The sequence below is a fragment of the Aedes aegypti genome, chromosome 2 (assembly GCF_002204515.2).
Source record: "Aedes aegypti strain LVP_AGWG chromosome 2, AaegL5.0 Primary Assembly, whole genome shotgun sequence".
In the NCBI taxonomy this organism is placed as follows: domain Eukaryota; kingdom Metazoa; phylum Arthropoda; class Insecta; order Diptera; family Culicidae; genus Aedes; species Aedes aegypti.
In genome coordinates, this window is record NC_035108.1 from 187,319,584 (window position 1) to 187,335,290 (window position 15,707).

The 15,707-nt window shown below is 44.2% G+C and overlaps 1 protein-coding gene across 4 annotated transcripts; it reads right to left on the bottom strand.

Moving 5' to 3' along the window:
• Positions 1-353: 353 nt before the first annotated feature.
• Positions 354-4,295, bottom strand: LOC5575498 (protein arginine N-methyltransferase 7). Of its 4 annotated transcripts, XM_021843443.1 has the most exons (3): positions 4,200-4,295; positions 2,431-4,110; positions 354-859 (listed from the first exon to the last, which is right to left on the bottom strand). In XM_021843443.1, the coding sequence occupies exons 2-3, from the start codon at positions 4,066-4,068 to the stop codon at positions 437-439; spliced, it is 2,061 nt and encodes a 686-aa protein (XP_021699135.1). In that variant the 5' UTR covers positions 4,069-4,110; positions 4,200-4,295; the 3' UTR covers positions 354-436. The 4 variants fall into 4 exon arrangements, with proteins under 4 accessions (XP_021699135.1, XP_001662010.2, XP_021699136.1 ...); XM_001661960.2 differs by having other exon boundaries at positions 2,431-4,283; XM_021843444.1 differs by lacking the exon at positions 354-859 and adding an exon at positions 1,856-2,223 and having other exon boundaries at positions 2,431-4,285.
• Positions 4,296-15,707: the final 11,412 nt, after the last annotated feature.

The following is a 15,707-nucleotide window of genomic DNA, read 5'->3' on the forward strand; positions in this document are numbered from 1 at the left end:
AACTGAATTGATCAGTTTTCTGCTTAACTTGAACAGCCTTCTGGTTCTCTAGAGTTGTGTTCTTAAAGATAGACATAACTGAGATAGTAGGGAGCCGGATCTTATTCTTGGCACTTTTGATTCACTTCGGCAGTGGGGTTTTTTGAAAGCTTCTGAGCATTTGGCCACAATATGCGTTCTATTGAATGCATCTTATTGCAAAGTTTCAGACGATTAGGCCGAGAAAAACCCCCAATGCTAAAGTGAATCATGGAAATGCCCAAGTAGCTCTGTCCCGTACTGCAACTCAAAAGTACACAAAGTTGGGGTCCATATCGAACATAGTGCTTTCACAATACAAGCGATTACAAAGATTTTCAATAGTTTCACATGGATGACCAACCCGTTGACCTTATATTACTATCGATATTATCCCATGGATACATTAATCTGAAACTTAATCGAATTTAAAATAGCACGACTTGAGCTGAGCGTTGTACTTGACTGTCCAGCTTAGGAACATCTTGGACTCTTCGAGTGGCTTCCTAAGCAGATGAACTCCTTGCCTCCAGTTCGAGTTCCATTGCAAGGGTCGGACAGGAAGCTCAGATGCTTCATCGATTACCGATAGTGGACCGGTACTAATGGTATTCTTGGGACTGACATTCTTGCCCATATGCCACTCTGCCCACAGAGCAATACCATTGCATTCCTTGATTTCGTGATGCCGTGTCAATGTGATTTTCCCTTGCTCCAGTTGGTTCTGGGAGCCTTCGGCCACATTGATGGTGATCATCTTGCACTTGGGTCCTAAGGGTAGACAGGGGTACTCCCACAACGGTTGGGCTTCTACAGGGGAATCTGCCACTTTTGAATGTTCCTGAAAAAAAATGAAGAGTATAAATGGTCGGTGTTCAATCTGACTAAGGGCCGATTTCTTCACCTTCGCTTAAGCCGTAAACCACGTTTACCCATACGATTAAACCTGGTTTAAGGCCTAAGCGGTGGTGAAGAAACCGCTTATAAGTGCTTTTTAACTATTTTAACTATTTAACTATGTTATGGGGTCAAATCATAAAGCACTATGAAGTGCTGCTGCTATTCGTTAGCGAACTAATTTGTGATTTCTTTTTGAAATGTTGGTGCTTTTTCGCATTTTTTGTTTTGTACGTGGAGTTTTTATTTCAAACAACTTGAAAAATAGTTTTATATAGAATAATTTTCTTGTAAATAGTACGTTGTCTATCCTTGGCGTCATATTGACACCAAATTCAAACCGCAATAACTTCGCACGAATGGACCGATGCACATGTTCATTATTTGACGTTTGAGCGGTGCCGTTTTATTTACGTGACCACGGCAACCAGTGAATTCGGCACCGCTAAAACGTCAAATTAGTGAACTCGTGCATTGGTCCATAGTATCATATACACACTTAAATTATTTCACCGACCTCAGTAAAATTTTTCGCCGAGAACCCAACAGCTGAGAGCTCGGTAAATTTTAACGCCGAATCTCGGTACTTATTTTACCGAGATTTCGGCAATCCGAATTTTTTGCCGAGATCTCGGCGAACGTTACCGAGATTCGGTAAACGTTTACCGAGATCTCGGTAAAAGTTTTACCGAGAATCGTCAAATTATTACCGAGATATCAGCTGTTGGGTTCTCGGCGAAACCGTTTAAGTGTGTAGAATCATATCAATGGTTGCTATTCCGTGATTGACCGAAGTCAGTGAACATGCAAAAAGAATCAACTAGAAGTTCGGCTGGGATTGGCTATAATCTTCTCCAGTGTGCATAAATCAGTGTGCATAAATCAGTTCGGCTGGGATTGGCTATAATCTTCTTCAGTGTGCATAAATCAGTGCCTCTATTTATACATGGTCAATAACGGCGCCGGCCACTTCCTTGCAGTCAGGTAGGATTGGGGGGAGGAATGTTAGTGTGTAACCACCTCATAAGGTAAAATCCACAGTGGCTAATATAACAATAGATGGTGCATAGGATTCATTACATTAACTATCGTGTACAAGGGTTGCACAAAAAGCATGAAACGAGCTCACCAATTGATCCTTCATCCTTGATTGAGCAGCCACAATCCACTTTCAGCTTCACTCGTGTGCTCGGCCATATAAAAGCACTCAGAAAATAAAGGCGCGCGACCGGGCTTTTTCCATGCACTCCAAAGAAAGCACAACCCGAGAATAAAAAAACTGACGATTTCTCGGGCTTTCTCGACGCACTGCCTGTCAGAAAGGAACGTGTCACCTCTTGAAATATTTGCTGTAATATTGGAACTTATCTATTTCATAAAGCATCTATATCAAATTAGCAACGGAAAGACCAGAATTGATGGTGTCTTTGAGAAGGCCAAATTATCATCTAGTCCGGTCTGTCTGAACACCGACCAATGAATCTTTGTTTTGTTGTAAAAAAAACTCTATCTTACCTCAATCATTCTATCCATCAGGCTCAGATCAAATCCTTCACAAGTCCCGAGAGGAGCGCTGATTTTCTGCAGGTCCAAAAACTCCACGGCAACACCATAGATACTGAAGCTGTGAGGTATAACCGAAACCTCGTGGTTTAGTAAAGCCTTCACTCGGTTCAATTCCCATATGAATTGAATAGCGTTTTCCCATGGCAGGATCGCGGAAGTGAAGAATGGCTCTCCAAATATGTGGGTCATATCGGCCGTTGCATCTGGGGTCAGATCATCTAAGCAGGATAAGATTTCCACGTTTTCCAATCCATTGTGCTCAACAAGACGTTCCATGCAATGTCTCGAAGTTTGATTAGTTTCCACGAGGATAACTTTCTTTGCACCCATCGCTCTTATGGACAGTCCCAAAAGGGAACCATCTCCCAGCACCAAAACGACTGAGTTTTTGTCCAGCACTTCTTCCAAATAGTTCAGCATTCGCTTATTACGAGGACCATCGTTGAGTTGCCCTATCCGTGATCGTGAATACGCTATGTGCATCCCACAGGAACAATGACCAGGATCTAAACTCAAATCGTTCAAACCAAACCACCAGGAAAACTCATCGTGGAAGGCATCTAAGGCGATTTCTTCACCTTTGGCCAAAGGCGTTTTCGAGTGAGGTAGAAAGTAAATGGCTTGCATCCAATGATCTCGCCAAGGTATCAAATTAGGCTCTGGAATGGAATCGTTTTGCTTTTGAGTTTTGAGCTCTTCGAAATCGGGATGGGCCCAAAAAGGAGCACACGACAAAAGAACTGTCCCTTCCAAATCCATTTTGAGATCCCACCACATAAAAACTGCCTGTGGGATGCCTGAGCTTTGGACCTTCAGGAGGTTCCTCGAGTGTCGTTTGAATTTAAGGGCTTCCCTGCTGGACCAATCGAACTCGAACACCGGAATTGGTTCCGATAGAGCGTTGAAGCTTTCCAAAGGTAATTGACTGAGTTGCACGTCGAATACCGCTGAAGAACCCCGGCAGTTTACCATTTCCTCTGGGACTCTCAGCAGTACATCGCCATCGGAGCTACATAACAGTTTCGGAGTCTGCCAACTCATTGCCAACGGACATTCTACAACTTGAGCATAAACGGTGGCCTTATCCGGAATCACCCGACAGCCTTCCTCCAGTAAAAATTGCAAGGCATGTCTATACGTAGCAATAGCACCTTCCCCAATCAGCTCGGTATCGAACAGCTCCGTCACGAGGACATTTGCCTTACGCTCCATGTCCTTCCCAGCGCCCACCTCCAGTTCCGTAGATTTCTTCTTCACCAAACGAATCCTATGGCCCATGCCATTTGAAGCAATCACCCTCTCCGCGCAATCGGCCATTGGTCGGAATGCTTCACACGCCGTTACGCTATCCGCTCCGGCGCGAACGGCCATCATTGACAGCAGACCGCTTCCGGTTCCGATGTCCAGCACGTGAGCCTCCTTTCCCTCGCAGTGTAATCTTTCGATCGTCAACTGCAGAGCCCGGTCGTACTTTTGATTGCGCTCCCAATCGTGGCACATGTCGGCGAAAGCGCTTCGGGCTATTTCCTGCTGCCGGTCGAAGTCGTCGTCATCACCGCTAAAGTAATCGTCCGAATCAGAATGCATCGTGGGAGACTTTAGCAAGTTTAACCGATTCTTTTCGATTAGCTTCCTTGACCTTTTCGATAGCTTCCTTGACCTTGTAAAAAGTTTTTAAACTAATAGGTTATCGTCACAAATAAATAAACATACATTAAAGAAACACGTTTAATTTGTTCGAAACTCGCGCACTGCAAAGAATGTTTTTGTTGTTGTTTATCGCTTTCTTTTGTTTGGTGTTTACATAAATGCCATCAGCCAAGTTCACTTCCTTTTACACACAGTAAAAAAGTAAGAGGTTGTTTCCGAGATACGACCGCCAAGTTGACGTTGGATAACGTTAGCTTCTTCTATTTGCTGGCTTGAGACAGTCACAAACTTATGAAACATTTCTTTTGCTAAAAATCCAATTAATTTTCACACTATTTGTTGCATGTCAATTCTGATTTATTATAGACATTGTGTGTTATTATTTTGTGTTAATACAAAATAATCACTTTACATGTATTCAGAAGCTTAGGCGATTATATTGAAGAATTGTTTTTCAAATGTATTAATTCAAAAAAACTCTTTTTCATTGATTTTGTGGCCCTGAAAAGGGGAAATTAGGGAATATTACACAATCAACTCTTTAAAACAAATTTGTTGGCTCTGAAAAGGGCGGATTGAGTTGTTGAATTTGCGTAACACGGACACATTTTGACGGCGCACTGGTTTCAATCCTCTTCGCCCGATGAGATTTGCGGTGCGGATGACGATGTGCGCTTCAACAAGCGGCTTTGGTCGATTTTCTTCAGCCATCTCGTACAACAGCTTGCCTCTGGTGGCGAGGAGCTGAGCAGGTTTGGAGGAGCTCTTACCAGCTCGAAAGCGAAAACAGAATGAAACAAGATTCAACGAAGAAGGGATGCTTTATACCCTTAGAATAGCAGATGATGCTCCTCCTTTCATATTCTTCGTTTTCTTATCTGGGAAATAGGCTATATGAAACTGATGTCTGGGTAAGGGATGTACAGATTAGCATTATGTTGTTATTGCAACCCGACGGCACTGCAGCAGCATCCTCGGAAACAGCCTCAAATTGCCGTATTGTCAATTATTCGTAATAAATCAATTACTGTATGATGTTACGAGATGAATTAAGTGATTATAACAAGTATGTGGTAAGCACATTAGGGAATATTATACAAATAACTCTTTAAAACACATTTGATGGCTCTGAAAAGTGCCGATTGAATTGTTGAATTTGCGTAAAACGGACACATTTTGACGGCAATCCTCCTCGCCCGATGAGATTTGCGGTGCGGATGACGATGTGCGCTTCAACAAGCGGCTTTGGTCGATTTTCTTCAGCCATCTCGTACAACAGCTTGCCTCTGGTGGCGAGGAGCTGAGCAGGTTTAGAGGAGCTCTTACCAGCTCGAAAGCGAAAACAGAATGAAACCAGATTAAACGAAGGAGGGATGCTTTATACCCTTAGAATAGCAGATGACGCTCCTCCTTTCATATTCTTCGTTTTCTTATCTGGGAAATAGGCTATATGAAACTGATGTCTGGGTAAGGGATGTACAGATTAGCATTATGCTGTTATTGCAACCCGACGGCACTGCAGCAACATCCTCGGAAACAGCTTCAAATTGCCGTATTGTCAATTATTCGTAATAAATCAATTATTGTATGATGCTATGAGATGAATTAAGAGATTATAGCAAGTATGTGGTAAACACATTAGGGAATATTATACAAATAACTCTTTAAAACACATTTGTTGGCTCTCAAAAGGGCCGATTGAGTTGTTGAATTTGCGTAACACGGACACATTTTGACGGTGCACTGGTTTCAATCCTCCTCGCTCGATGAGATTTGCGGTGCGGATGACGATGTGCGCTTCAACAAGCGGCTTTGGTCGATTTTCTTCAGCCATCTCGAACAAATTACGGAATATTACACAATCAACTCTTTAAAACACATTTGTTGGCTCTCAAAAGGGCCGATTGAATTGTTGAATTTGCGTAACACGGACACATTTTGACGGCGCACTGGTTTCAATCCTCCTCGCCCGATGAGATTTGCGGTGCGGATGACGATGTGCGCTTCGACAAGCGGCTTTGGTCGATTTTCTTCAGCCATCTCGAACAAATTAGGGGATATTACACAATCAACTCTTTAAAACAAATTTGTTGGCTCTGAAAAGGGCCGATTGAGTTGTTGAATTTGCGTAACACGGACACATTTTGACGGCGCACTGGTTTCAATCCTCCACGCCCGATGAGATTTGCGGTGCGGATGACGATATGCGCTTCAACAAGCGGCTTTCGTCGATTTTCTTCAGCCATCTCGAACAAATTACGGAATATTACACAATCAACTCTTTAAAACACATTTGTTGGCTCTCAAAACGGCCGATTGAGTTGTTGAATTTGCGTAACACGGACACATTTTGACGGTGCATTGGTTTCAATCCTCCTCGCTCGATGAGATTAGCGGTGCGGATGACGATGTGCGCTACGACAAGCGGCTTTGGTCGATTTTCTTCAGCCATCTCGAACAAATTAGGGAATATTACACAATCAACTCTTTAAAACACATTTGTTGGCTCTCAAAAGGGCCGATTGAATTGTTGAATTTGCGTAACACGGACACATTTTGACGGCGCACTGGTTTCAATCCTCCTCGCCCGATGAGATTTGCGGTGCGGATGACGATGTGCGCTTCGACAAGCGGCTTTGGTCGATTTTCTTCAGCCATCTCGTACAACAGCTTGCCCGGATAAAAAATACAATACAAAAACAATATAACGTATTGAAACAGTACCATTCAATATATTGGAAATACAATACAGTATATTGTAAAATGACAATACAATTACAGTACAATATATTGTTTTGAACAGTTCACTGTATGGTATATAAGATTTTTGCAATATAATGTATGGGTGGTTAAGTATCGTAACAACACAAATATAGATATTTTCTCATACAAACATATTGAAAATACAATACGATATATTGTTCATGTATTGTCTTGATAAGCAATTCGTGTATTGTTGTACAATACAAAAACAATTCAACAAACTGTATCATGGTTGCATTCGTCGTTACAGCTAATGTCAAGTGACTTCTAAAAAACTACTTATTTTTACTTTTTGAATATTTTCCACCCAACATTTCTTGCTTTTTGAACTTGTTTTGTTTATTTCTTTCAGCAAAGCTACATAGAAAAAAGCAACAGTTGTTTTACGCGAAAATAGGAATTTGACCAAAATTGTAAGGTATAAAACCAATTAAAAACAATACAATGTTCTGTTACAATACATTATATTGTTTTTGAATTGTATATCCAAACATGAATAATATTGCTTCGACATTCAATTACAATACGCTGTATTGTATCCAATACGTTATATTGTACATTAATGGTTTATTCCATTCACTGAATGATACGTTTTTATCCGGGTGCCTCTGGTGGCGAGGAGCTGAGCAGGTTTAGAGGAGCTCTTACCAGCTCGAAAGCGAAAACAGAATGAAACCAGATTCAACGAAAAAGGGATGCTTTATACCCTTAGAATAGCAGATGATGCTCCTCCTTTCATATTCTTCGTTTTCTTATCTGGGAAATAGGCTATATGAAACTGATGTCTGGGTAAGGGATGTACAGATTAGCATTATGCTGTTATTGCAACCCGACGGCACTGCAGCAACATCCTCGGAAACAGCTTCAAATTGCCGTATTGTCAATTATTCGTAATAAATCAATTATTGTATGATGCTATGAGATGAATTAAGAGATTATAGCAAGTATGTGGTAAACACATTAGGGAATATTATACAAATAACTCTTAAAAACAAATTTGTTGGCTCTGAAAAGGGCCGATTGAGTTGTTGAATTTGCGTAACACGGACACATTTTGACGGTGCACTGGTTTCAATCCTCCTCGCTCGATGAGATTAGCGGTGCGGATGACGATGTGCGCTTCAACAAGCGGCTTTGGTCGATTTTCTTCAGCCATCTCGAACAAATTAGGGAATATTACACAATCAACTCTTTAAAACACATTTGTTGGCTCTCAAAAGGGCCGATTGAATTGTTGAATTTGCGTAACACGGACACATTTTGACGGCGCACTGGTTTCAATCCTCCTCGCCCGATGAGATTTGCGGTGCGGATGACGATGTGCGCTTCGACAAGCGGCTTTGGTCGATTTTCTTCAGCCATCTCGAACAACAGCTTGCCTCTGGTGGCGAGGAGCTGAGCAGGTTTGGAGGAGCTCTTACCAGCTCGAAAGCAAAAACAGAATGAAACCAGATTCAACGAAAAAGGGATGCTTTATACCCTTAGAATAGCAGATGATGCTCCTCCTTTCATATTCTTCGTTTTCTTATCTGGGAAATAGGCTATATGAAACTGATGTCTGGGTAAGGGATGTACAGATTAGCATTATGCTGTTATTGCAACCCGACGGCACTGCAGCAACATCCTCGGAAACAGCTTCAAATTGCCGTATTGTCAATTATTCGTAATAAATCAATTATTGTATGATGCTATGAGATGAATTAAGAGATTATAGCAAGTATGTGGTAAACACATTAGGGAATATTATACAAATAACTCTTTAAAACAAATTTGTTGGCTCTGAAAAGGGCCGATTGAGTTGTTGAATTTGCGTAACACGGACACATTTTGACGGCGCACTGGTTTCAATCCTCCACGCCCGATGAGATTTGCGGTGCGGATGACGATATGCGCTTCAACAAGCGGCTTTCGTCGATTTTCTTCAGCCATCTCGAACAAATTACGGAATATTACACAATCAACTCTTTAAAACACATTTGTTGGCTCTCAAAAGGGCCGATTGAGTTGTTGAATTTGCGTAACACGGACACATTTTGACGGTGCACTGGTTTCAATCCTCCTCGCTCGATGAGATTAGCGGTGCGGATGACGATGTGCGCTTCAACAAGCGGCTTTGGTCGATTTTCTTCAGCCATCTCGAACAAATTAGGGAATATTACACAATCAACTCTTTAAAACACATTTGTTGGCTCTCAAAAGGGCCGATTGAGTTGTTGAATTTGCGTAACACGGACACATTTTGACGGTGCACTGGTTTCAATCCTCCTCGCCCGATGAGATTTGCGGTGCGGATGACGATGTGCGCTTCAACAAGCAGCTTTGGTCGATTTTCTTCAGCCATCTCGAACAAATTAGGGGATATTACACAATCAACTCTTTAAAACAAATTTGTTGGCTCTGAAAAGGGCCGATTGTATGGGATGTGGCCGTAGGTCGGACCGAAAGCAATAAAACAACTGGTTTGCTTGACGGTCAAATCAGAACTAACACAATTTATTCAAATTCAAATTACATATAAAAGTCATGGCATGCTGGGGTTTTCAGTCGCATCAACTTCAACACTCCTCCTCGACGGTAGAACTCCAGCTGCCTCACGGAATCTCGTCAACTTCAGGTTTGCCAACGGCTTAGTTAGCATGTCGGCAACCATCCTGTCCGTCGGACAATACTCAACGGCCCAAGGAACACACATGTTATAATTGATGCATATTAACTCTTATATGACTAGATTTTGTCATATAAGAGTTAATATGCATCAATTATAACATGTGTGTTACTCGGGGAGATCTTCCCTTCTTCCTTCATTTGTCGGACGAAATGGTACTTCGTGTCGATGTGTTTCGACCTGTTGTTGATTCTTCCAGATTCCAACTGCCTCATACAAGACTGGTTGTCTTCGTGGATACGAATCGGTTTCGTCACGTCCACAGCAAAATCGGTCAGCAAGCGATTGATCCACTGCAATTCTTGGCAACACTCAGCGAGCGCCACAAATTCCGCTTCGGTGCTGCTCAACGCAACACACGTTTGCTTCCGGGATGCCCAGTGGATTGGTCCACCACCAAACGTAACCAGGAATCCGGAATTCGACTTCCGAGTTTTACCATCACCGGCCCAGTCGGCGTCGACGTAAACCTCCATCACTGCTCGTCCTGGTCCCAGTACAAGCTCGTGGTCTTGGGTGTGCTTGAGGTAACGGAGGATCCGTTTTGCCTCCATCCAATCTGCCTGTGACGGGTTGCTTACCGATCGCCCAAGAATCGATACGCTGACTGCGATGTCCGGTCGGGTGTTTACTGCCACGTACAACAAACCACCAATCAAGCTGGCGTACTGGTGATTGTTCGGCAATTTCTCATTCTCCTCCTTTTGTTGCAGGTGGCCAGGGTCCAAAGGAATCTTCGACGATTTCGCTTCAGTCATCCCAAACCGCTCCAGCAACTTCTGAATGTAAACTCGTTGGTTCAGAGAAAACTGCTTCTCGGTGCGTCGCACTTGGATGCCCAAGAAATGCCGAAAGTCTCCCAACGATGTCACCGTGAAGCTATGGTTTAATGCTGTCATCAGTTCGGCGTACTCCTCCTCGGTGTGGCAAGCGATGACCATGTCGTCCACGTATACCACCAGATAGGTGAACTGCTTGCCTTGTTGCCGAACGTACAAACACGGGTCGTTTGCTGATTGCGTGAAACCTAGTTGCTTCAGCACGCCATCCAGCTTTCGGTTCCATACGTGTCCCGCTTGCTTGAGACCGTACAGACTCTTCTGTAGCAAACATACGGCGCCTCCACCACCCACTTCGTAGCCAGGCGGTTGCCGCATGTAAATCGTTTCGTCCAGATCACCGTGGAGGTAGGCCGTCTTGACGTCCGCATGTTTCACCATCATGCTCTTCGCACTGGCGATTGTAAGCAACGCCCTAAACGTTACCTGCCGCACCACGGGGGCAAACACCTCGTCGAAATCCGTGCCAAACTTTTGGGAAAATCCTTGCGCAACCAATCGAGCCTTGTACTGCGCAACGTTGCCGTTCTCGTCGAGCTTGCGCTTGAAAATCCACTTGCTGCCGACTGGCTTGCGATCAGCAGGCAGATTCGCCAGCTTCCAGGTACCGTGCATCTTCAACGAATTGATCTCATCATCCATTGCAGCACGCCACTGCGCTGCCTCTGGACCGTTGATTGCTTCAGAGAAACTTCGCGGTTCCGCCACAAACTTGCGCGCCATACCGGTGGTCTCCCGGAATCGAGCTGGCAGCTGTCCTTTCGTGCTTCGATTTGAACGCCGGAGGGGCGTCTTCTCTTCTTCGTTGCCATCATCATCGAGCACATCTTCAGACGGTGAATCATAATATGAGGAGTTGGATTCGCACTCCTCCTGAACCGACGCGTCATCGTCGGATTCATCTTCCACAACTGGTTGTGAAAGCACTGACTCGTACTCCACCATCGTCGCTGACGGTGACCTCGACGTCGAATCATCGTTCTCAACGTTGTCTTCCATCTCCACGAAACGTACATCACGGCTGATGACCACTTTCTTCGTTGCTTGATCGATGAAGCGGTACGCCTTGTGGCAGTCCGAGTAGCCAACGAAAGTCAACTTTTCCGAATTCGGTGCCAACTTGCTTCGCTTCTCTTTGGGAATGTGAACGAACGCAGTGCACCCAAAAATGTGCAATCGTCCGTAATCCGGTTTCTTGCCAAACCACAGCTCGAACGGTGTCCTCTCGACGGACCTCGGTGGCAGCATATTCTGCAAATGAACGGCCGTGTTGACCGCTTCCGCCCAGAACTCGTAGCCCATCTTCGCGTCGATCAGCATGCATCGAGCCATCTCAACGATCGACCGGTTTTTCCTCTCCGCGACTCCGTTTTGCTCCGGTGCATACCCAGCCGTGTACTGGGGAGCGATTCCATTTTCTCGGTAGAACCGTCCCAAACGCTTCGATTTGTATTCGCCTCCCTGGTCGGAACGAATAACGGTCGGACATCTTCCAAAACGATTCTTGACCATACTCACGTAATCTTCTATTACATCCGCACCTTCCGACTTCTTCTTCAGGAAATACACCACGGTGTACCGGCTGTGGTCGTCGATCATCGTGAGGAAGTACCGTGAACCACCCGGCGACATGGTATTCATCGGTCCACAGATGTCCGTGTGAATGATGTCCAGCACCTTCGCAGATTGATGATAATCCTTTCTCGGAAATGGCAGCCGAGCTATTTTACCTTCGACGCAGCACTCGCATGTCTGGAACACGCCACATTTCTGAATGCTCACGCCAGTCGCCAAATCATCACGCACCGCTCGATGTATCGCATCAGGATCACGGTGGCCTAATTTGCGGTGCCAATGATGGATGCAATCCTTATTATGGTGTGACGCCACCATACCACGCTGCTTGGTAGCCAGCTGGTATAGCCCACCAACTTTTTTCGCAACTGCTGCGACAGCACCGTCACGTTGGATAACGCAACCACGGCGATTGGAGAAAATCACCTCGGCTCCCTTGGCGACCAATCTTCCTACCGAGATCAGGTTCGACTCCAAATCTGGAACATAGAACACTTCGGACAGGATTACCTCTTGCTGCTTACCTTGTTCGTCTTGGCAAAACAGGCGCCCAGAACCGACACCTTTCACCAACGTCTCGTTTCCATCGGCCAGCGTGATGGAAATCCCCGAACTTGGCTTAAGCTCGTCGAAAAACGAACGGTCACAGCACATGTGCGACGTTGCTCCTGAGTCGACGATCCACACATTTGAATTCACGGTCGTAGTAGCCATGAACGCGAATGGCGTTACCATTCCAACCGTTGCCTTCGATTTTGACTTTTTCTTCGACACTTGGCTCTGGCTAGCACCGCTACTGGTTGGCTCTCTTCCGGCTCTTGATGCTGGGCATTCTCGCTTCATATGCCCGGGCTTGTTGCAGTTGTGGCAGACAATGGACTTTTTGTCTCCACCAGCACGCAGAATGGACTCACCTCGATGGCTTTTTTCGGCTCGCTTCTGGGCTTCATCCAACAGTTTGCGCTTCACCAGCTCCATGGTGAGCTCCTCATCGGAACGGCTTTCCAACGCTGTCGTCAGGGTATCGAACGAGTCGGGCATGCTCTTCAGCACCATCGCTACCTTCAGGCTAGGTTCCAGGTCTTGTCCAGCATTCGCGAGACTTGCGAACAGCTCCTCCATGTGGAAAAGATGGCCCTCCATGTCCCCGTCGTCGGCGTACTCAGCTTTGCACAGCTTTTTCAAGTACGACACGCGGGTGCACATCGTCGTTTTCTGGTGATGTTTCCGCAAAGCTTCCCAGGTCTCCTTGGTAGTCTTGCAGTTCCGGATCAGCGGGTGTTGGCTGTCGTCGACGAGCAAAACGATAGTGGCCCGTGCTTTGGCGTCGCCTTCCTGCCACGCGTCCGTCAGAGGTTCTGGGGCGGCCTCCGCAACGTGTTTCCACAGGTTTTCGCGCACCAACAGCATCTCCACCTTGAATTGCCAGCATTCGTAGCCGCCGCTCTTCAATTTCTCCAGGCCGAACTTGCTTCCATCCATGCCGGGAACGTGGAAAAATCTTGATTACGGGGTGAAAATTTTTCTTCTCGAACTTTCTACTAAATGGCCCATAACCTATGGGATGTGGCCGTAGGTCGGACCGAAAGCAATAAAACAACTGGTTTGCTTGACGGTCAAATTAGAACTAACACAATTTATTCAAATTCAAATTACATATAAAAGTCATGGCATGCTGGGGTTTTCAGTCGCATCAACTTCAACAGATTGAGTTGTTGAATTTGCGTAACACGGACACATTTTGACGGCGCACTGGTTTCAATCCTCCTCGCCCGATGAGATTTGCGGTGCGGATGACGATGTGCGCTTCAACAAGCGGCTTTGGTCGATTTTCTTCAGCCATCTCGTACAACAGCTTGCCTCTGGTGGCGAGGAGCTGAGCAGGTTTGGAGGAGCTCTTACCAGCTCGAAAGCGAAAACAGAATGAAACCAGATTCAACGAAGGAGGGATGCTTTATACCCTTAGAATAGCAGATGATGCTCCTCCTTTCATATTCTTCGTTTTCTTATTTGGGAAATAGGCTATATGAAACTGATGTCTGGGTAAGGGATGTACAGATTAGCATTATGCTGTTATTGCAACCCGACGGCACTGCAGCAGCATCCTCGGAAACAGCTTCAAATTGCCGTATTGTCAATTATTCGTAATAAATCAATTATTGTATGATGCTATGAGATGAATTAAGAGATTCCCGAATAAAAAATACAATACAAAAACAATATAATGTATTGTAACAGTACCATTCAATATATTGGAAATACAATACAGTATATGTAAAATGACAATACAATTACAGTACAATATATTGTTTTGAACAGTCCACTGTACGGTATATGAGATTTTTGCAATATAATGTATGGGTGGTTAAGTATCGTAACAATACAAATATAGATATTTTCTCATACAAAAATTTTGAAAATACAATACGATATAATGTTCATGTATTGTCTTGATAAGCAATTCGTGTATTGTTGTACAATACAAAAACAATTCAACGAACTGTATCATGGTTGCATTCGTCGTTACAGCTAATGTCAAGTGACTTCTGAAAAACTACTTATTTTTACTTTTTGAATATTTTTCACCCAACATTTCTTGCTTTCTGAACTTGTTTTATTCATTTCTTTCAGCAAAGCCACATAGAAAAAAGCAACAGTTGTTTTACGCGAAAATAGGAATTTGTCCAAAATTGTAAGGTATAAAACCAATTAAAAACAATACAATGTTCTGTTACAATATATTATATTGTTTTTGAATTATATATCCAAACAAGAATAATATTGCTTCGACATTCAATTACAATACGCTGTATTGTATCTAATACGTTATATTGTACATTAATGGTTTATTCCATTCACTGAATGATACGTTTTTATCCGGGTTATAGCAAGTATGTGGAGGGAATATTATACAAATAACTCTTTAAAACACATTTGTTGGCTCACAAAAGGGCCGATTGAGTTGTTGAATTTGCGTAACACGGACACATTTTGACGGCGCACTGGTTTCAATCTGCATCGCCCGATGAGATTTGCGGTGCGGATGACGATGTGCGCTTCAACAAGCGGCTTTGGTCGATTTTCTTCAGCCATCTCGTACAAATTAGGGAATATTACACGGACGGTGACGGCTGTGCCGCTCGATCTAATGAACCAGAATGACCGCGCTAGCCTCCCGCATGGCAATGACAGCGGAGCACTGGCTGGTAGCGACGATTTCTGGCAGAACAAGAATATGCTGGCTGGTGCACTCAAATGAGCGGCTTCAGTTGCTGCGGCTCCGAAATGCGTGGTTCTTCGGTTCTAATGCGTGTTGTATTCGCGTCCTATTGAAAACTGAACTGAGGACGCGAATGACTCTCGAAATTTGCTCGCCGACCGTGTTCACAGTCAGACGGCAAAAAGAAGAATGAGGGAAGAAGCAGGGTGCGGTGCGGTTTTATAGTGGGAAGCGGAACCGAAAAATGTGCTTGAACGTGATTGGTTAGATAAGAAAGGGGTCAACGTTTTACGATATTTCAATAGTTTGTTGCTAATAATCAATAGTGTCCTCCATTTGGATCGACGCGTAGATAAATTTCCAATCGATTCATGGATAAATATTGAAAATCTATCGATAAATGACTGAGTTATAAGCGGTCAAAACCTGACCATTTTTCGTTACATGCTCAATTTTTCGTTTTTCTGAATTGTACCCCCATATGTTGCCGTAAGACGTTATCCAACGTCAAAAC

Bases quoted from the DNA above. Each gene is read 5' to 3' on its own strand.
- LOC5575498 (XM_021843443.1), bottom strand. From the start codon at position 4,068: ATGCATTCTGATTCGGACGATTACTTTAGCGGTGATGACGACGACTTC. The intron at 860-2,430 runs GTAAGATAGAGT...ATTTTTTTTCAG, and splicing joins TGATGGATAGAATGATTGAG to GAACATTCAAAAGTGGCAGA.